This window comes from Chelmon rostratus, chromosome 14 (genome assembly GCF_017976325.1).
Source record: "Chelmon rostratus isolate fCheRos1 chromosome 14, fCheRos1.pri, whole genome shotgun sequence".
In the NCBI taxonomy this organism is placed as follows: domain Eukaryota; kingdom Metazoa; phylum Chordata; class Actinopteri; order Chaetodontiformes; family Chaetodontidae; genus Chelmon; species Chelmon rostratus.
In genome coordinates this window covers 8,385,862-8,408,200 of record NC_055671.1, presented here as the reverse complement: position 1 = coordinate 8,408,200, position 22,339 = coordinate 8,385,862, and the positions used below count along the sequence as shown (strand labels likewise).

The 22,339-nt window shown below is 43.6% G+C and overlaps 2 protein-coding genes across 2 annotated transcripts; both read right to left on the bottom strand.

Annotated features, from left to right (window-relative positions):
• Positions 1-9,289: 9,289 nt before the first annotated feature.
• Positions 9,290-11,460, bottom strand: LOC121617533 (oligodendrocyte-myelin glycoprotein-like). Its single transcript, XM_041952725.1, has 2 exons — positions 11,453-11,460; positions 9,290-10,655 (listed from the first exon to the last, which is right to left on the bottom strand). The coding sequence occupies exons 1-2, from the start codon at positions 11,458-11,460 to the stop codon at positions 9,290-9,292; spliced, it is 1,374 nt and encodes a 457-aa protein (XP_041808659.1).
• Positions 11,461-13,180: 1,720 nt separating this feature from the next.
• On the bottom strand, positions 13,181-15,567 carry LOC121617723. The gene is made up of 2 exons (XM_041952939.1): positions 15,393-15,567; positions 13,181-14,288 (listed from the first exon to the last, which is right to left on the bottom strand). The coding sequence occupies exon 2, from the start codon at positions 14,278-14,280 to the stop codon at positions 13,519-13,521; it is 762 nt and encodes a 253-aa protein (XP_041808873.1). The 5' UTR covers positions 14,281-14,288; positions 15,393-15,567; the 3' UTR covers positions 13,181-13,518.
• Between the last annotated feature and the right edge of the window lie 6,772 nt (positions 15,568-22,339).

The window sequence follows — 22,339 nt, the reverse complement described above, 5'->3', positions numbered from 1 at the left end:
ACAGATCAGAATACACCAAAGATCAGGTTTTGAAATGTGGGCCTACTAAAAGGTGCCCAGTTTGAGGAGTTGAGGTGGACCCAGTATCACGCCAAAGGATGTAATAGACCCACCGATCCTCTAGGGGGTAGCGTGTCAGTGCCACGTTTTGCCTTTCCTAGGCGTGAAAAATATGCACCTGCATGAAGGTGCCTACCAGCAGGGGGACATGATGGCGAGAGCAAAGGACCAAGTATTAAGAAAGACAAAGTCTGCATGGGGACTTCGACATGGGGGGACCAGGCTTTGTGAAACCAAAAGTCAAGTCATCTTATTTTAACTTATGTACATAGGTTAACTTACCTAACAAACATAACTTATGTGACATACTCAACCTGTAACATACCCAATGAACGTACACATGTACTGTACGTACGTTTGTAACTGAACCAAAGGAACTACCTCACATAAACAGCCAAGTTTTGGTGGCTAAAACTAACCAAACTGTGAGTCGCCTGAACTGTTTCTCAGTACGTTTTATTTTGAAATTCTAACCAGATGTTGCGTAATTATCATTGCTAACTTGACCACGGAAGGAGAACATGCTTCCCTGGCTGGCAGAGGCAAAACATGACATTAACACAGTGAACTGGTGGCTCTATTATTACGGGGTTAGCTGATTATTAAAGAAAGTCCCGTGAGTCATAAAATCTGTGTTCAAGCAGGTTCAAAAGCTGCTGAAAAGCTTCATGAGCAAGATACTGACGCTCTGTAGCTGACCCCGAGGTCTGACCTTTAACTGCTATATTCATTGTGAAAGCCAACAACGAATTTTCCTGTGGGGATCAATAGAATATGCTATTCGTACATACAGTGAAGTAATTATAGATCTTCTTGTGTAGATGACCTGTAATGAGCTGACAGCCCTGCTCTCTGCTCAGTGTATGTGGAGATAAGCTGACTCTGCCCCCTCATGACCCTGAAGAAAAAGAAGCAGGATAAAGGACGATTAAATGAACATGCATGACATTTGCTGTGGGAAAAAATATTTTTTGATATACATTATCTCCACAGCATGCTATCAATGGAACATAAGCCAAAACCTCAAGTACAAATAAGGCCTTATATGACCTGCTATGCATTTATATCCATGTCAGATTACTGCTCACAGAACTCAGACAATAAATTCTGTGTAAACGCAGTTTTTATTCGCCTTAGCATGAGAATTCTTGCAACAACACATGTCTGCATGAAGCGTGACCACGGATCTTTTTTCATTCAGTGAACTTTTTTGAATGGGCCTCTCTGTGCTGACTGTTCCAGGCACTATCAGAAGGGAATTTCTTATCAGGCCAGGCAGCGTGTTTTTGAAACAATGACTTAGACAAAACCCAAACAACAGCATTTTTGACAGTTTAACAGCTAAAACCTTTCAGTCATTAGTTGGGGGACACTCCACATTGCCGCTGTCTGTCTGAATCAAAGGTAGAGAAGCAATGTGGCACACAAGTGTCAAAGAAAATGAAATATGACACCTTGTGTGACACGCTATTGCTTATTCTATCGTCTATGCACTATAGGTCCTTCCCAGCCATTAGGTGGTACATTAAAGATTATTTCAGCGTTGCATTTTCTGTAAGTTGTGGCAGTGTCCTATAGCACGGGCCTGAAGTGTGAATGTAAGAGAATCGTATCCTCTCATACCAGCTGCAGAGAGAGAGAGAGGAGGAGTGAGGAGATAAATTGATGCGGAATATGAGCTCTGAGGAACAACAGGCTTTAAAGCACATCACAAGGTGTGCAAAAATCACAGTGGATTTAACACATGAAGAGCATCTTCTGTTTTATGCTCAAATAAAAACACTGGGGTCCCAGGTTTCACAGCGCGGCTGTGAATTATTCTGCTTTTTGAACATTGTTATCATGGCCTTTGTATTCACTCCTGTTATACCATGAAGAGAGCGGAGGCAAACGTGACGGAAAGGGTACATTAGGTGTGACGTTTTACAGTATCTGATCAAGGGTTGTGAACCACATCTGAACCCAAAACAACCTGGAGACAAAGCAGACACGCCTCATTCTCTTCAAAATGATTGGTGCTGCAGTCAACCAGCGCATCACATTTCGGCAAATATCTTTCACATCTTATGGATAGCAGGAGTTCGAGGTTCGGGCCTCTAGATTGTTTTTACAGCGATTGAAGGAGAAACATGTATGGATTTTTAAATTGAGCGGTGTTCTCCTTTAACCCGAGCGGCCACTAGTGCCTGATGAAAGTGCCTAAAATGTTTATCCTTCTTTAGGCAACTTTAGGCGCTCTGACAGCTCTGCTTTTGGTGCAATTGAGCGTGTAGCACAGAGGAGGAAAGAGAAGGGTTGTATTGTATTACAGATTATGTGGCCTGGAAGCATTTGTAATGGTGACAGATGTTGGAGGTATTTTGATTAGTGATTAGATGAAAAATTTCGAGAAATAGACTCATTTTTAAATCCTACTCATCTGTGCTAAGTCATAATTGACTATTTACTTTAGATTCAAGGAAAACACAGAGATTTTGAAATCATATAACGGCATCAGTGCAACTGTAGCTTGTATTCAGTGCTGAAAGATGAACCTCTTCTCAATAGAGGGGAAACTCAGCATGCAAAAAAGCTTGTAACTAACCGAGCCTTTGCATGAAAACTGGAGGATTTGGGGATTGAGAGAGAAGTAAAATTGATAGTGTGTGAAAGAGCTGAGGGGAAAAAGAAAGTGAGAGAAGCAACAGACTCACTGACAGTGTTATGAGATGCTGTTTTGAGAAGAGGCATCCTGTTTCCTGTTGCAGTAATCATTTTACACCCTCTGAATCTTCACTTGACCTTGGAGAGATTGTTCTTGGATCATTTCAACCCATTTCCTCCACACAGATTCCTATAATCTGGTCATGAAACCCAAAATATGTCTCCAATCTTTAAATGTCTGCAGACATACTTAATGATAACTGACTTCCAATACTGAAACACGTTTTAAAGCGAAACTTGAAGTCAGCGGGGATTTAGCATTTTTATACCTCATTTGCATAATTACTGCATGTTTTAAGCATGCACTGACATGTGAAAGAATCCAATATATATTAATCTAACACCGTACGAAAGCTCAGAGAGAATACCTCCCATGACTTCCATGAATTTGTTATGGATAGAATTCAAACACTTGATTTTATCCTTTGGATTTTGTGAATGATTTCATATTGATCACTGTGGATTGAGTGATCTGTGCTTTCCTCAGGAGGGCCTATTACAGCGAAACTCAGAGCCCAGAGGAAAGCTGTGGAGAAGGCTGCAGATGTGAACAAATTGTCTCCCTCTAGTGTCCTCTCCTTTCTGCTTCTTCTTTGCTGAGCTAAAGCACCTCTCAGACTGCGAGGAGAGAGCCAAACCGAAACATGCATAATTGACAGTCCTATTTCAGGAATTAGCCACCCACCTAGCTGCAGTCTACCTGCTCTTTCATCTTGCCTGGAATAACTTAGCATCTTTAAAAAACGTCTATTTCAGTCATACAGGGTTGTTTCATCGCAAAACGATGAATTTAATAAATAAAATGTCTCTTCCCATCACTGACTTGTGAGGGTGGTTGTGTAAAGGCCTTGTTGACTGATCACGATATGTGAGGATTATGGGGAACATGAACAATTGTCACCACACAGAGAAGCTGTTTGAAGTCAGATCAGTAGGAAGGATGTTCTGGTGATGAGTGATTTCTCTCCCCCCATTATGGCTTCTGTAACTACGCAGATGAGTTAATTAAGCTGTGCCAGAGGCTACACACTAGCATTCCAGGTAGATGGGCCACTGTGATATTCAGACATCCACATTATTAAAAAATGAAACTGTAATATTGACTTTTGAAGTATCTAAAGTGCATAAAGCTCCGCGATGCTTCCAAATTATCCTTGCAAATGTAAAAAAAAAATGCAGTAATCCCTTGTGCCAAGTGCCCAAGAGCACCTTGAAATACCACAGAATAGCTTGTAGCACCCCAGAGGATCACAGAGTCCTCAGAGTTTTTCAAAATATGCAAAGTATGCAAAGTAAATCCACAACACTGCATGAACAGAACAGTTTTCCAGAATTACCAAAACTGCATATGCATTTCTGCTTTAACAATATAGGCCGAGCCAGTTGATCTGCATTCTTGACCTCAGTATTAAAAGACCATTTGCATGTGGGGCTCTTTAGACCAATCAGGCTCCAACACAGGCGGATGATGACGACATCGTTTACCTGCTCCAGTGGGCTGGGAGATAAGCTCATGCCCCCGCTGCTCCCTGGAATGTTCTGGCTGCTGTTTGCACGGCTCCAGAGAGAGCTGTGTGTTAGATGATGACGAGTGGCACTGAAGCACCACGAGGAGCCATCCCATCACCTGTACAGTCAGCAGCGGGGAGACAGATGTGCACGTTGGCCTTTTGAAGAGCTTTGTCAAGACAGAGGACGTGGTGTAGCCCTCCCCTTACAGAGAGTGAGCGTGAAACTGCCCTCAGTCATCTTAGTTATATCAATTTCTTTTGGACTGGTTGAACATTTTGATAAAATTCAACATTGTTTCGCAAGCGAATTTGATTTTGAACTTGCAGTCCTCAAATCTTTTTCCAATCGCTGTCGAAATACGCTGAAGCCCATTTTGTTGAAATCCTCCTCAGGACAGCTGTGCACTCTGGCTTATCATGCAAATTCACAGTACACACTCAAGATTTCCCCTTTACTATGGTGTTAAGACACACTCATGCGTGCACGCAGCTGCATTTGTTGCTGGTGTACGGATAACGGACACACAAAAAGCCTACAGATTTCTAGCTTGAAGAAGTTTCTCTGGGCTTGTTCATGTGAGTGTATGTGCTGTACCTCAGGTATGTTTTTAAATCTTCCAGAGGCTAAGAATGGCACAGTAAGCAGGCCTCTCTCTGGACACCCCAGCAAAGTGGTGCTTTCTGTCTTCTGGCTCATTCTTTGTTTTCTACCACCCTTTTCTCTCTCCCCCTAACTGGCTGCCACCATATATTCTCTCAGTTGCCAACCACTTCCTATTCTGCAACCACTAGCCTTAACACTGACCTTGCCTTGTCTGTGCCATTGAGAGGAGAGCGAGAGATACCATATCCTCAGCTCCCCCCCACTATGCTGCAGGGTAGAATTTTGCCTGTCTCATCAGTCTTCCGGCTGCTGGAGTACACCTTGTTATTTCCTCCGGATTCCTACACGTTTTGCTTTTCAGCTCATCAGTGCCCAGACTGGAAAACATTGCTCTTGGCTCAAAGAGAGGGTGAGCCTTGGCATATAGACCCAAGCTGTCAATGCAGATTAGGCTTATCTGATAAAGTTTATCTGCAAAATTTGAGCGCCCTTTGGTTGGCCAGCCTAATTCTGGGTTACAATTGATATGGTGATGCAGGCTCTAAGGAGGTCAAAAATTGGCAGCCACCGGTCTTAGCCATAACCAGGCTGCAGTGGTCTTCTCATGACACAAAGCTCTGTGCATCAGCATATGTGTGAGCTCTGGTCTATCATAAAGGTCTACGATAATGGGCATTACATTAGGTGGACACTGGGCCTGGAGATTGCTATTTAATGTCAGGATTTTTCCATCTCATGTGAGGAAAAGGGCCGCTCTCCTTCATCCTTTGCTCCCAGTTTGTTTGTTCTCATTTTGTGATTGAGGTTGATGTTGTCAAAGAGGAATATTGTTCTTAAATGCATGAGCATTAGTTAAATGTTTGGCGTGTTGAATTATCAAGAGCATCATCGCAGTCAACTCAAATATAAAAAAACACACTATTCTTAACAGCAGTTTCTTTCAAGAGGTCCTTGAAGAACAGTGTTTGTCAGTGAAATGTGGTGCCCTGGTGAAGAAAAACTCTCTCTCGGATAATCACTGACTGACTGTGATGTTCTGGATAAACGTTCATTTCTGTCCCACCACCACAAGAGGGCACTTTGAGCACACGTAATCACAAGAGGAGCTGATGTCATTTGTGTTTATGTGTCTTTGTCTACGTGTGCATTCACGGAGGTGGTTCAAAGTGACAAGACTCCTGTGTTCCTTTTGGGAGTGGCGAGGCTGAAATCACACCCAGGATCGCCACCCACAGCGGCCGTCTGGCCTCCCTCGCTGAAGGGAGAGACTGTGTGACACACAGGCTGCTGCACGGGGAGCAGCTGAAACGCTGGGCTGTTTTCTGGACTCTGTTATTTCTGTATACAGTCTCAGAAAAGGGGTTCAATTTCAAACTAACTCGAACCTGTTAGCCTGGTGGTGAGCCAGATTTGTAAGCAGTGCTCTTCAAAAACAGAGGAAAATTGACTTTTACACACACACACACACAAACACACACACACAAAGGTGCATAAAGTGAAAGCACACACTCACCGGCGGCATTAAGACTGCAGTACACTATATGTTCTTAAAGCCCTTCTATATGCCATTGTTTGTACATGGTGGTATATAAAGCTGAAGGGGAATTAAATGGTACAAGGACACAAGAGGGCAGTGGGGTTGCCGGGTATAAAGAAGTACACGGAGGGTGAGTCTTATTGAGTGTGGCTGAAAGAAAGAAGGCAGCTCACTCAAAACAAGCCTGGGTGGAGAGATGAAGGCATGGCAGCAGTAAATGATGCTAGCCTTCTACACCTTGTCAGTTATTAGGAGAGGCCAGAAGAGAAATCTGACATTGCTTTGTGTTGTCTGCAGAGAAAATAATTGGCAAGCAGGCCGGCTTGCTGGTACCTTCAGTGCTGCATCAGGAAGAGATGTTTTAAAGTTCTGTACCTAAAGCGAGGCAGAAATATGTGTGTGTGTGTGTGTGTGTGCGTGCGTGTGCATACGTGTGTGTGTGTGAACAATGTAATTGTTGAATTGTGGGCATATATAAATAGAAATGTAATATAAGCTGCACTACTTTGCCTTTTCATGTCCCATAAAACATGGAGACTAAAAGTATTACTTTGGATGACTTAGAATAAACTCAATAAAATAATTGCTTAATAACTGATAAGTGAATTAAATGAAGATGCAAGCTGAAGAAGAAACCCAGACTTGAGGGAGGAAATGCTAACTTTCTTTTTGTCTTCAGTTGTGCTTACAAATAAACTGCGCGACAACCACAAGTGTTTTTTTTTCTGTTTTGGTTTCTGCTTCTAAGCTTTAAATACACACAGTTCATTCAGCAGGTGTTTTCAGCAAGAAGGCTGGTGTGCAGATAAAATCATCACTTATTTTTGCTCAGTCTGTCTGACTTTTATTTCTTGTTTTTATTTGGCAGTTCTTGGTCTTTCCTAAGCCATTTCACCATCCTGCCTCATTGTCATCAACTGCATAATCTATACATGATCTATCTGTTCATCCAGTAGGATTTTTAATGTTCTGTGTCAGTAAGAATTTTTATACTTGGGAATATATTTCTGTTTGTATTTCCATTCATCCATTTTTTGGCTAGCTATTTAGGTGTTATCCTGGCCCGACTGGCATTACATCAGATGTTTATTATTCACAGTGTGGGTGGTGACACTGACTCCATATTGCTCTTCTTTGCCGTCCGTGGCTGAACCACAGGGTCACCTGTTCACCAGGCTCGCACCTCCCTGCGCCACACAGTGCTGGGAGGGAGCCCTGGTTTCTCCGTGACAGATGTTCCTGCATGTGCGATTTTCTCACTTCTCTTTGGGACATCGATAAAGATCAGACAGAGAGGAGGCGCTATTCTGGGCTGTGTTCCACAATGCATTTCTGCATACAGCAGATTTGTCGCAGGTGTTCTTTTTTGAAAAAAGTGAGACATATTTCAGAGCGATTGCTCAACGAGCAGCAGATAAGACGGTGTTTGCTGTGGACAGTTTCCAGGTGAGATTAACTGTGAAAAAACTTCTGACTGGAATAAGTGCTATTGTGCTTTGTGAACCTTCCTTCAATAAATAAATTCCAAAACAAATCTATGCCTGCTAATTAAACAACTACCTCAGCCCCTCTGAGGGTTGACATCTATGTCAAAGACTCATGGGAGATGTTGCTGTTGAATACTAAATTAAAAAAAAAAAAGATGCTGTTTGTCTGACCTCCCCTGAGATGAAAAATGTGGTGTAAAAAAAGCAGTTGAGGCAACACTCAAACAATCATCAAAAGGTGTAAATAACTCAACACATTTTATTCCACTTTACAGAGAGCGCTTCCCTGTCGCTGTATTCTCCAGTTTATCAAATGCAGCTCGCTGAGATGGATTTCCTGCTATTTTGTCGCCTTTTGGTACCCCAGGCAAAGGCATTTTTAAAATGTAAAAACCTGTTGGCTGGCACATCACTGTTATTTACGCTTAATGCAATCAAGATCGGAATATCTTAACATTTCATGTGAATAAGCCGAGAATGTCTGTGCTTTGATGCTCTGCAGCAATATGACGGTAGGTTAGCATTCCTGGAACGTTCAATCACCATGCAGATCATTTTCACTGAATCATGAAGGACACTTAAGTCTGAGATGTGATCAAAATACAGAAGCAGCACCCGGCACTCAGACTTTGTTAAAGATAGTGACGCAACGTTGTCCGTTTGTTTTCCCCTTTGCTCCACAGAGTCTCTGCTGTTCCCAGTTATGTGCCCATGACCAGCTCATTACACACACTCAGCCCTCAGAAAATATTGCTCCTCTGGTGATGTGGTTTGTTACACGAAAACAAGCCGGCATTGCATCAAGGACATCTATTAAAAGAGTCAGAAGAAGTAAATTAAAACTTTGAGTGTCATATCTTTTTGAATGGGAACGCAGCAAAATAAAATAAAAACATATGCCAAATCCAGACAATAGTTGGGAACAATAGAAATTAAAGATACACAATAATTTGTAGGTCACACTGTGTGATAGGCAGGCTTGAAAAGGGTAGACTGTCGCTGCAGATGAGCACCAGGCTACGTTCAGTTACATAATAAACTGGTACCTGAAGGTATAGTGCCACCATGTGCTTGGCTTTATTCATTACAATGTTATTTTTTAAATCAGTGACAGTGCATTGGAGTGGAGGTTTGTAAAAAGTGTTATTAGAAAAGGTAAGACACAGGTTTTTTTTTTTTTGTCATGAAAGCAGCATCATACCTTACTCAGAGTAGCAGGAAGAGAACTTGTCACCGTTGTGTCGTAAATGGTCTTTTGCTGAGAAAGCTGATAATATACAAACATAACAGTACCACACCAGTCAACAGGCTCATATGTGCGCTGTATTTGTGCTGTAGATTCATATGCAGACTCAATACTGAGCTGTCAGTGTTTTTTAATTGTCTTTCAGAGGACTTGTTGCAGGAGGAAAGACAGAAACCCCAGGTTGTGTAGGAGAGGGATCCAGGAGCAGGCAGCAAGAGCCGGGCTGCCTTCACTGCCACTGGGAACGGACTGATTCTGCCTCCTCACGCTCCTGGTGCGAAGAGTGGTCGTCTTCTTTGTTTGGATGGAGGCGCTCTCTGTTGTAAAGAATCGGTCCGTGGCCAGCGTCACGTCAGGCCTGATGGGTGTTTCGGTAATGAAGCTTGAGTCAGAAAACGGGGATGTGTCGGCGGTGTGGAGGGAGTCAGTGGATGAGGCTTCCTGTGTGCCAGAGATGAGATGAGAGTCAGTGTGGAGCATGCGCTCTGCAGCATCCGGGCCAGCAGTGGCTGAAAGGTGATTAATACTCACGTGTGTGCTTTTGGGTGGCAGGGTGTGTGGGGTGCTCAGCAGACCAGAAACAGACAAGTACCACCACCCGGTGACGCTGGCCTCAGGGGGGATGGAGCTCAGGTCCTGGGCACTCGCTGCCAGGGGGGGCAGGTTGTAGGAGGCAAAGTGCCAGCCTCCTGTCCTGCCAGGGCGCACCCCGCCACAGACAGGCTGGGTGTGGCAGGGGCATCCCAGGACGCGGGCAGAGGTGTGCTGGGTCCAGGAGAGTAAGTAGCTGATGTCAGCGTAAAGGTGACAGGCCCATGGGTTGTCGCCCAGAGTGATGACTCTCAGGGATGTCGTCTTGTCCAACACTCCAACGGGCATTGTGGAGAAGCGGTTAGCATGCAGATAGAAGTAAGTTAGCCTGAGGAGCCGGTCCAGAGAGCCCGGCAGCACCTTCACAAGCAAGTTGTGGGACAGGTCAATAGTCTCCAGGTTTGCAGGCATGTTGGTAGGCAAAGTCCAGAAGTGATTGCGACTTAGGTTGAGTGTGCACAGATTGATCAGTGTATTATTGATGAAGATGGCCCGCTCCAGCCTGTTGTTGGACAGGTCAAGCATACGCAGATTCCACTGGTACACCGTATCATTCTTGTCCAGCAACTGGAGGCGGTTGGAGGCGGCGTGGAGATGCCAGAGGGAACGAGGCAATCCGGTGGGCAGGTGGCTCAGCCGGTTGTGAGACAAATCGAGGAAGCGGAGATGGGTGTACGGGGTGAGCTGGCCGTCCAGGTTGTGAAATCGGTTGTGGGACAAGTTGAGGGAGAGCATGTTGTGCTGCAGGCCATCGGGCAACTGTCTCAGACCCCTCCAGGAGCAGTCCACCTCCCTGTGGCTGCGGCTGCAGGAGCACAAGGAGGGGCACACGGCGAGGACACGCAACCCCAGCGACAACACCAGCAGGAGTTCCAGAAGGGCCTCATGACGGGGGAGCTTCAGCAGCACATGCCTGCTGAAAGAAAGACAGGGAGACAGGAGAGTGAGGGTTTGTCTCATTCTCATCCAACTGACACAGTACAGGAGGTGAGAGCAGGACTGATGCCTGCAGTGTGCTTGGACAGTGAACACAGGCAACATACACCTCCTATCTGCAGGAGAAGCATAGTAACTGCAGAGAGCTGAGCTGAATAAAACTTGTTTCATCGTTTCTTAAAGCTCCACCCTCTGCTGAAATCTCTCTCTCTCTCTCTGCTGTACACACACACACACACACACACACAGGCTGCTCAGTGTTTGCTGCGCATCACTGCATTGCTTGCAGATACACACATCCACAGAACACGCCAAACTCACTCCCCCAGCCATGAGAGGAATGGTTTTAGGATGCTGCACAAGTGTCCTATTGAGAAATGCTCACACTGTATATTTGCACCATCAGTAGAGGGCTGAAATGTGTATAACTATGTCTATAACTGATAAATATTTGACCTGATCTGTTGGAGGATATTTCTAGTCTATTCAAGGGTATCATTCATCACAAAGGATGAGAAATCCCTGCAGTCATTTTCCCTGGCATCAGTTTACGTCTTCAGTCATCAGTGGTTGTCAGAGCAGTCAGTCCCATGCTCTCAGAGGAGGAGAACTAGCTCAATAGATGGGTTTTATTAATGACTCCACAGAGAACTCATGCATCAGCTGGTCCGGCGGCAGGCAAAGACAGAGCCAGGAGCTCCACACTGCAGTATATGCGAGCCGGGGTGTGGCACAATGTGTGTGTAAAAAGAGTCTTTGAATTTGTCCATAACTCACCTTCTCATCTTATCATTCCAGTCACTTTTCTCTGCTCCTTTTTGCTGTCCAGCCTCTCTTCCCTCTCCTGCTTTCAAGCTCGGGACCAGCTGCTGCTCTGCTGAAGGTGATTTTTTTTTTTTCTATGCCTGAATTCCCCTCATAGAATTTGACCCTTGCTCACTTGTCCAGTGCAGGTTTTTTGAAGTTATCCTCACTGCCTGGCAGTTTGGTCCTTTTGTCCTCCTTGCCTCTTATATGGATCTTTTGGGTTAGCGCGATCAGGCACTGCAGGCTCTGGGTTTACTCTGTGCAGTGCAAGTGAGGGAGGGGTGGGGTGCTGGTTGGGGGAAGTATTGGGAGCTGGGGGGGGCGGAGGAGAAATGGAGCGAATAATGGAGGGGTCCCTGCATCCAAGGCTGCTACAAAGGAAACTCCTCATTCTCTTATCTGGCAGCTTTCAGGATTTACTTCTGCATTTAAAGTGACAACTATTGTTGTGGTTAGATTAATTGACTGATTGCAGTCCTGTTTGTCCTCAAAATAAATTAAACTGTTATCAGTTATCACCCAAATCAATATTATCCCTCTCTAAAGTATCCCTTTACAAAGTAAGACTGCTGTAATTGGTTGTTATTTTGCCTGTGTAAATTTAGACACGGCAACAAAAAACTTCAAGATTTATTGCAGAGGACGCCCGTCCACTGCAGCCTCCTACCTTGAATCAGCAAGACAGACAGTTCTCCATTCTGCACTGCAATGCTGCACTTCTGCCACACTTGATTACCTTGCACTGTAACAGTGATACAGATAGTGATCGTGGTTTAAACATCACGTTTACGTGACAAATTTAACAAAATAATGTTGCATCAATGTAGATTCCTGATTTATTCAGCCGCAGCATCAGTGACTTTTTGTCCTTTTTGTATTCGTTTGGTACTTTGCTCAGTTGTCCTGTAAACTAAACAAAATACCTCGTTTTCAATGCATTTTTTCCTCACCCACCTTTCCACATACCTGCCTGTCTTTCCTGCCTACACTTCCAGCAGCTACCTGCACTGAGATTGGAACTCTTGTATCCCGTCATTGCCCCTTACAGTGCGCCTCAATGTCAAACCCTCACTTCTGCTGTCAGTCACTATGTGCCATGCCGGCAATTTGAGCTGTGTTACCATTGTAGCTGCAGAGAAAAAAAAAAATCCAAAATCTGCCATATCCAAGTTTTGCCTTATTCCCTTTGAATGCCTGATGTACGATATGAAAATAAGTTCCTGCCTGAGAAATATGTGACATTCACTTTTGCGGAGGATGGCTGCACCCCATCCCCAAACTTGCACATCACCCAGAGCTACGGCAGCTCACAGCGTTTCCATCTCCAACGCTATCAGGGTTGAGCTGGAGCTGAAGCGGAGGCTGCATTGAGGAGGGACAAGCCGTTCAGACTTTTAATGAAAGGCTCACATCCATCATGACGTCACAAGTAAGCAGATGAACAAATATCTGCACAGGACGGCGGAAACAACCTCATATTGGTTTTTTGAAAAGGTTTTTTGTGTGGCTTTGTCAGCTCTGGCTGAGGTGAAAGAGAGTGTTCTTTCTGAGTTGAGTGGCACTGCCCGGAAGAGGCACATTCTCTGCTTGCTAATCAAGCAGACCTCTCTTTGTCTCTCTCCCCCTCTCACACACACGTGTTACACAGCCACAACTAAATGGGAAATGAATGCATAGTAATAAACCCAAGACTAAGGTTGCATTTGCAGTTTTATTGCTCTGGTTGTTGCATATATGTGATGCCTGTCACAAAAGTATGTACATCTCAAAAAGTTAGAAGTTGCACAAAGGTGTACATTATAACATTAATACAGTCTTCATGTTCAAAGCATACAAATGGCAGAGAAATGCTCAGTGCATAGTTGGACAGATTCAGCAGCACATGCAGTTGTTTGACTTACTGTAAAGGAAAAGCTGATGAATGAAATCCTGTCTTTACATTAAAGGGGTTTAAAGCAATGGGGACGTGAAGGCAGTTGCTCAGGAAACTTTGCCTTCACACACATGCATACACACACACACACACACACACACCGCTACACTACATCCTTCGTTTCCTCTGTGCTCTCAGAGGTGGAGGCTGCTTCAGCTTTTGTGGGCTGGGAATCTTGTGGCTTTGAGGAGGATGAATCCTCAGGTGCTGACGCTTCTTCACTCTTGCCGGTGTCTCCCACCTCCTTCTTGTCCTCCTCTCCCGTTTGTCCCTCCTCGTTGACCTTCCCTTCCTCTTCCTCCGTGGCGCCATTCTCTTGCCGTGTTTGGCTGACGTCGGCGATTAACACGCTGGTCTCTTTGGGTTCCGTGTCTGGCTTGTTTTTGTTCTTCTTGGCAGTTCCCACCCAGTATTGAGAGGTGCTGATCAGGTCTGGGTTGCTGCTCAGCGCCTTGATGCGTCCGCTCAACTGGCACACCCTGCATGCCAACAGCAAAGTAGAAAGCAGCAGAATAGTACAGACTATGATCAGTCCACCAGCAACCATTAACACTGGAAGACAGTCCTTCCTGTAAAACATATTGTTTGGCATGAAGGGCTGTCCGCCAGGTGAAGGTGAAGTGCAAGGGCTGTTGGAGACTCGGGGGACTGCTGTAGGTGACTGTCTGTTCATCAGGCTGCTGGTCTCAGCCATATCCCTGGAAGCACTGGTTTTAAAAATGAGGGGTGGTGAGGTCGAATTTAAGCCATCTTGATCAGCATTATTCCCCAAATTAGCAGCAGAAGGTCCCAGGATAGTTTGAGCTCCGCCCAGTAGAGCACCCAGAATTTCCATGCAGCACAAGAGGCAGAGGAGGCCGTTCATGTCGGTTTCTGAGAAGACATGGAATGGCAGTTTGGTGTCAAATAAGTTTAAGAATACAAATTTAATACTGTAAGGAGAATGAGGAAGAGACTCAATATATAATCTACTGGAGAAGCCATAATCAAACCAAAATGTTGTGTTTAAATCCATTTCTTACAAGAAAGTAAATTTGCTCAAGTATTAGTATTAGTAGTTGTACTTTCCATTTTATGCTGCTATTTACTACTCCAACCGATTTGAAGACAAATATTATTTAATAGTTGTTCTTACAAAATATAATGGACTAATACAATACAACAGTATATGAAGTATAAATGCATCCACATTTATAGTCCAATAATATCATATACTCTGAAATGAACCATTCTGCATAATGAGTACTATGTTTTGATGTTAATCCTTATGTACTTTTACTATGGTAAACTTGCAGCAGAATATTTCTACACAGTGCTATTGCTACTGATTTGGGTATTTCCCCTGCCACTGCAAATCACATACACTTAACTTGTAATCTTTTCCCGTAACATTTGCAAATTTCTCAGCTTTGAGTGTAGTTTTGTTCTCTAAGTGCAACCATGTGCAGTATGAAAATTACCTTGCAAAGACATCAAAGTTGTGAGCTTTTAGTTGCCTATGAATTTTTTGTTGCCTTTTGAAAGTGTGGAGTAATTTGAAAAGTGTGTGCTGAAGAGCTGACATTCAATCCTTGAGAGTTTGTTACTGAACTGACCGTTTTAAAAAAAAAAACAAAGCCTAAAGAGAAAAAAAATAAGCAAATATGATGCATTACCTGCACTTTTTCATTACTGCACATCCTTACATCAGTGGAAACTAGCAAACCGCCCTTTAGATATCTATATCTGTTAAAGTGATGTTCAACCCTAAAACAGTTTGCTGTATCCTTCCTTTAAAATAGTCAAAATCAGCAAAAATGTCACATTTTTATCATCAGTTAATTAGGACTGAACCATGTAATGACACTTATTCTTCCTTCTTACTGACTTCTTTCCTGTTACCACCCACAAAAAGTCTACACTCATACTCATTGGTCCATTTATCAGTGTTTACAGGTTTCAAAATAACACTATGTATTAATGCAATCTGTGACTTACATTGCAGGTGATCTTGATATAGTTCCAAGAAGAATAAGGTTGTGTGTGGAGGTAGAGCGAGATGAACGATGTGTAAAAGAACCGAGAGACAGTGACTGTAATCAATGGCACTGTCATCTAGTTGTCTTGTTCTTACTTCTCCATTTCGACTATAATAAGACAAGGAAGTGGTTTTGATGTTCTGTTCAATGCTGAAGTTGGTCACGCAGACATCTGTGCGGCGGCAGACTATAAATAAGTTAAAAACATGCTAAATGCTCACTGAGTTGCTCACTTCCAGTAAGATGCTATAGTTCTAGCCCATTGATCATCAACTTATTTGCCTTTTCTTGCCTTAAGTTTTGAATGCAGCATGGGCTTTGAATATTGTATGTGAAGACTGCAGCCATCTCATCTCCAGCTGCAATAAATGTGCGTAAAACTACCATCTACAATATTCAACAACGGCCTCAATCCAACCCACAAGCTGCATGCCACCGAAGACATAAATTGTATGGTTTTACATAAGCAGTGAAGCAGCAAGTTGCACAGTTCTTTATTTTTGGAAATGGTATCATCTTTAAGGCCTGTCACAGGCCTGCCTCTCTTTTTGGAAACGGGGACGCTGACAAGCTCTTGCATAGCATATAATAAGTTTGTCTTCTTACAGCCGCCCACAGATGTTGTAGGTGACGCAACTGGAATTAACTTGCAAACGTCTGTCTTCTTCAGTGTCATCTATGTATTTTTGTTCAAGCCACAATTGCTGACAGTTGACTCTAATTATAGTCCATGTTTAATGGCATGTAGCAATAGCAAGAGGCCTTTTGACACGTTGTCAGTCTGCACTACATGTAGTGCAGCACATAAAAATATTATCAATTTGCATTTTATTGTATTTATGTGTATTTATTTTATGAAGTTCCCCTCCTGGTTTCCAAACGGCACGTTTGTGTTTTCCTCGCAATTTGTGGTCTTTTCTGCAGCGTGTCTGCACCTGCACATGAAACTGACACATTTACAGCGAAATACTCGGTTTGGCAAGTTGCCTCATCCCTGCAGATGGCACCGGCAACATGCAAGACAGCAGCTACCAAACTCAGGATTCATCAGTCAACACACTCAACATGCTCCAACAGCATCTGTTTTACAGGTCGGGAAGGTGGAGTGTGTGACATGTCGGTCAGCCTGCTGTGCTTTAGGCATCAAAGCAATGACGCCAAATATCAGTTAGAGCGATCTCATGAACATGACCATCAAGAGGAAGTAATGGTAGAGGTGATAAGAAAAATGACAGAAATGTGTGAACAGATGTTCAGACTACAGTTAGAAGTTCAAATCTGTGCTGATAATATTGGACAACATCTTGTTATTCAGAGAGAAGGATGGATGCAGGATTATAAGTGCGCAAGATTATATAAATTACTTGATTCTAAAATGCAACAAGTTTATATGCTGTTGTAATACACCACATGCAGTAAACTCCTATATCTACACCTCTATGCCATTTAAAATCTCTTTCATCACACTCTGGCAGCTGCCACAGATGCTGATTAAAGACAATGAACATACCATAAATTGTCAACTGACATACATAACACTGAATGTTAATTCAGCTTCTACCTTTGATGCTGTTTTAATTTGATAGATCAGGCTACTTGTGTGATAGAGGAAGTGAAAATAGAGGGAATGCAGATTACCTCATCTTAAAACCCCACACCTTCCTTTGAGTAATGGAAAGTCCCATTTGGGCAAAGCAGGGCAAGTTCGTTTGTGCAGCACCTTTCGATAACAAGGGGATTTAAAAAGGCTTTGCACACTGTAAAAGAGGAAGGTATTAAATACAGATTCAGAAGAAACACAAGGCAAAATAAAAATACACACATGATTGGGTTTTTAAAGGATTTTCACAAAATAAATTGTAAGATAAAAAATCAGCTCAAACAAATAAAACACAGTGCAGCTACAGTGCAGTGAAAGTTTAATGGGGAAACAGGCAAACAGACAAAATGTCCCGAACTAAAAGAGTGATCAAACTGCCTTGTCACGCTCTGAATCAGCTGCAGCTGTCTGATGCGTAGAAGCCCAAAGACATTTTTCTCTGTCCTTTAATTCTGGATGTATTTGTAACATGACAGTGGGTTGATTTTGTAATTGCCTTAAAGTGGATGTTAAGATTTAGATTTCTGTTCTGATTTGTGGTCTTTAGTGACTTTTAATGGCCCTCCTTTTACAAAAGGACAATTATTTCTGTTTTATTTTTGCTGAACTGGAGGAAATTGATTTTTTCTTGCTGAGTGCTCATATGGAACCATGGCCTGGTACTGTTATATAAATCTGTGTGCTGTCTGCATAATAATGATGATTGGATGTTTTGCTGTTTTCCATAATCTGCATGAGTGGGAGCATGTAGATGAGGGATGAAGAGGCCCAAGAATGGAGCCTTGAGGAACTCCGCGTGTCATTTTTGTATGCACAGATGTGTAATTACTGATCAACACAAAGTATGTATATGACACAAATGTGTTGTGGTTGACCATGTTGAATGTGGATCTAATAACGCCAGGACTGAAACTTTTCTATGTTTAAGTGGATGTCGTCTTGGTGCTCTCAGCCTTTCTGTGACCCTTACTGTGTGGGGGCTCGGTCACATGCTCAGTAAGTCCATAGTTATCCTGTTCTTTAGTGCTGCTGTGCTGGAGGTTGTCAGCATGAACGCTAAACTCAGCATCAAATGCACAAAGTCAATGCAGATAGTAGTTGAGCAAAGCCATCAAAAAAAAGTTTGCACTGTATTTAAGTGGCCTGTAGTTGCAACATATTCAAAACAAGCAGACGTCTGCTTGATCATTAAACAAAATGGCCACCCCATCTCCTTATATGCACTGCAGCTTTGCTCAGGAAACCAGAGTTGGGAGGGGTTGACTCGATAAGAGCAGCTGCACTGTTATCTCGGTCGAGCCAAATGTCAGTTAAGAGCACGAGATCAAGATTGTGCGTAGTAATTAAACCATTAATTCAAAGTGATTTGTGCACCAAAGAGCTGATGCAAAGCTAAATTTAGTGTGATAAAGGTAAAAAGTTTTTTGTGACAAGGAACTAATGTTAAATCTGAGAGATCTGCAGAATTAGAGTGCATCAAAACAGAAAACAGGAAGGTGGAGTCCAGAGGAAGACCCTGCTGCTGGGTGTTGCTGGGTATGAGGCAGTCGGTCTGTGCCCAATAGGAGAAAGGCGAGGCATGTTGGGGGGCAGCAGAAATGGGGCAGGGACCTTATCTTTCCTAAGCATCTTTCTGTCTCTGCTTTGATGCCAGGCAGATTTGCTTGGTGCTGATTCGAACGGCGGTGAGTGGCAGCGGTGGCATCCATTAACATCACATCCAGCTCCTTAATCTCTGATCTTAATTTGTTAGAGATATCCCTACGAAGGGAGGTCGGGGGAGACTGATGAGGCAAACTTTTGGGTGACCTTGCCGGTCTTATCAGTCTCTGCAGGAGAGAGCCGTTCTCTCTTTTTGTCGTCTTCGTTATCAGCAAGGTCGGTGTTACAGAATGTGCCTGGTTGGGGTGGAGGCAGGTGACGTGGCAGTGACCGGGAGGTGAATCTAATGCCAGAGTTGACCAGCACGTCAATTTCATCAGTGAATCTAAAAAGGGTTGAGACGGGGAGGGTGAAGGGAGGAGGAATTAGAGACTGATGCATGAGCTGGTCGCCAACACACTGACATTGAAGATCGTCTTTGTGGTGTCGATGCTGCCGTGTGTCAGGGTGCATCACATTGTTTGGGTGTCGCCACGTGCCTTTAAAAGATGACAGATTTAAATTATCAATGCAGTCGACCCCTTTCAGACTGCAGGTTTTGCTAAGTCATGCGTTGAGCCCTAAGAGTCCGCTGAACTGCACTGAATCCTGAAAGTTTGCCCTTTTTGTAAGTACAGTCTTGCACTTATCTTGAGGTTTTGCACCCGGATAATCCCAGCAGCTAGAAATCCCATTCACAGCACATGACTTCGCCGGTTTCGTTTCAGTGGGAAAGTCGGCTGTGTCGTCTGGAGACAGCCAATTAAATCTTGTCGAGCTGGTTTCTGATGAACTAACTCGCTGGCAGAAGACACTGGCCGAGTGTCGTGGAGTTCAGAAGACTCCTCCAGTGAGGATATCTTGAGTATGGCAATCATGTCTAAGTATTTATGACAGTCTGTGCGCTTCATCGATTCTGATGAGCACAGAGGCATAATGCAGTCCACAGCGCTGTCAGTGGCCCATGAGTTACTGTATGAGTTGTGTTCACATGGTGGGCAGCAGAAGGCAAGTTCAGAGTAGATAATTGCAACCCGGAGTGCCAGTGACTCCTTCAATGTGTTGTCATTTGAGTTTGTTGTGATGTTTCTGTGAATCAGTATTCTCGAACGTCGCCCGTAAAAGCATCAGGTCCAGAGTTTTTTGGTAGCGACACATAAAAAAACAAACAACCAACAAATGTCTAATTGTCATTTGCTTTGATTGCCACGCGGGGAAGAAAGGACATTCTGTTTCTGGTCTCCCAGTGAAGGAAACAGTTTCCTCTCACCAAATGCTGGTCATGTGATCCAGTACCAGTTGGAGTCAAAGAGCTTTTGGCCACAGCGCTTCATCAGCCAGGATACAAGGTCTTTTCTTTTCCTTTAATTTAATTATTCCTCAAAGCCACGATTCAGACGCATCCCTGCTGAGTGCAAGCAGTATTTATCATTTTACTGACAGCTACACCTCATATTACAAACATTTGCTAACGAAAAGCTGCAGACATGTTAAAAAACAGGCCAACAGTCCATACTGTTCTGCTATAGATTACAACTTTTGATAAATGTGCATTAATAAAACATCCAGGGCAGAATTGGGCAATGTGGATGCAAGTAGTCTTACTTAACTCATTTGTAGTACTGGTATATCAGCTCAGATAATATCCAAAAAAGTCCTCCTAAATGCAGTCTGGATCACTTCTTTTCTCATGTCATTTCATTCTGAAGTAAGTTTTCACTGACAAACTCAAGTGGTTTCCGCATTCAGGGGATAGCAGCTCATTTTCACCTATGACTCAGTTGTTCTAGATAATAGAAAGATTACTCCTTCACACCTGGATATCACATAATATACAACTGAAACACAGCATGCCATTCCACAAACAATTCTGACCAAACTTGATGTAAAATGTGCACAATTATAAGATTAATGATATTCTGAGCACCATGGTTCAGAGTATAAAGACGATGACGATGACTGCTGTGACTTTCTGTTGGGTATTCATGCCACCTAGAGGCAAACTGGGAGTTTGGACATTATGCAGTTGCACATCACCCTCTCCTCAAATGTTCTTTCAGTTTTTCTGCTTGTGGGAGCTTAACTCAAGCAGGTCCTTCAGGGACATGAAACCAGGCTCTTATAAGCCAGACATGTGTTGAAGCCTCAGACGAGTGAGACCTCTTCTATCTGCACATCCCAGACTGGTGTCTTTTAATTTTCCCAAGACAAAAAACAGCCTGTTTCCACTCACGATGATGATCTAGCTACAAACAGGTGACAAATTAAAGAAAGAATTAACATGCGTGTGTTAGTAGATGTGTTGGACCATCACCTGTCACCAGATCATCTTCAATGTGCCTTCGCATTGACTTTACAGGCCTCTAGAACTCCACTGAAGGGGCAGAAACCATTCTTCCAAAAGAGATTCCCTCAATTGGTGTTTTGATGATGGTGGTGGAGAGTGCTGTTTAACACGTTTGTCCAAAATCTCCCATAGGTGTTCAGTTGAGTTGAGATTTTGCCGTCACCAGATCTCCCTCCCCCCCGCCCAAAGGAACAACTCAACAACATTGTATGGATTTGCTGTGACCCTTTGCTCTAGAGGAGGACAAGTGGACTGAAACCACGCCAGCAAAACGCCCCCCAGAGCACAACAAAGCCACCAGATCCCCTCGCTGTAGGGGTTAAGCACTCAGGCCTGCACATGCACTCGCCCACTTGTGCAGAATATGGCGAAGGATGACTCATCTGACCGCACCACTTTTTTCCACATCTCTGTGGAGCAGTGCCTGTGAGCTTTCAAACGTGCATTCATCTTCGTAATGAGGGCTTTATTCAGCGAAGCCCCGCTATAATACCCCTCTCTGTGTAATTGTTGGCCGACTGTTCCTGCTGACAGTCTGATCTACCCCGCCCTGACGTTCTCGGCCACCTGAGGAAGAGCTGCTTTTTCCTTCCATATCGCACTAATACACAACAATCATGGCCAATCATGTGCTGTCGACCACAACTCCTGTTTACTCAAGTTTCTCTGTCCCATAGACGTGTCTTCCATCGCTGCTCCTGCGACTGAAGCTCCTGTCATCCGCGCCCCGACAATGAACCGTCTTTCAAAGCCACTTAGATCCTTTCCTCTTGCCATCTTGATAGAAAATCAGAATCAGCTGGGCCTGCTCAGCGTTCTTACACATGCCACAGAGCATGATTGGCCGTTAATTGCTTAATTGTACCGTGTAGTACACCTGTGTGGAACCATCTGCATTCGTTATGTTTCGCCACTGATGTATTTATCCTTTAATTTGCCACCTGTCTGTAGCTAGTTGTAAATAAAAGTATGCTTTGAACCCACATATGCCTCCCATCTCTGTCCCATTCGAACTACTCTGGCTTAGAGTCACTACTCAAATTTTGATTCCTGGATGAAGCCAAACAAACTCACCAAAACCGTTACTTGATTATATTTGCATATCTTATGGCATTTCAACATTTCTGACGCTTGTCTGCATTTTCTTTTCCATTTCTAGAAAGCTGAAACCTCAGTACAAGCTCATGAGTGTTATGTTTTTATATACTGTACACTCTCAGTGTACATAATGAAAACAGCTGGAACTGGAATGTACAGTTCAGTTAGTTTGGAGGTTATTTAAAGATACTAAGCAAGCGCAACAGTAAAATATCAGTGT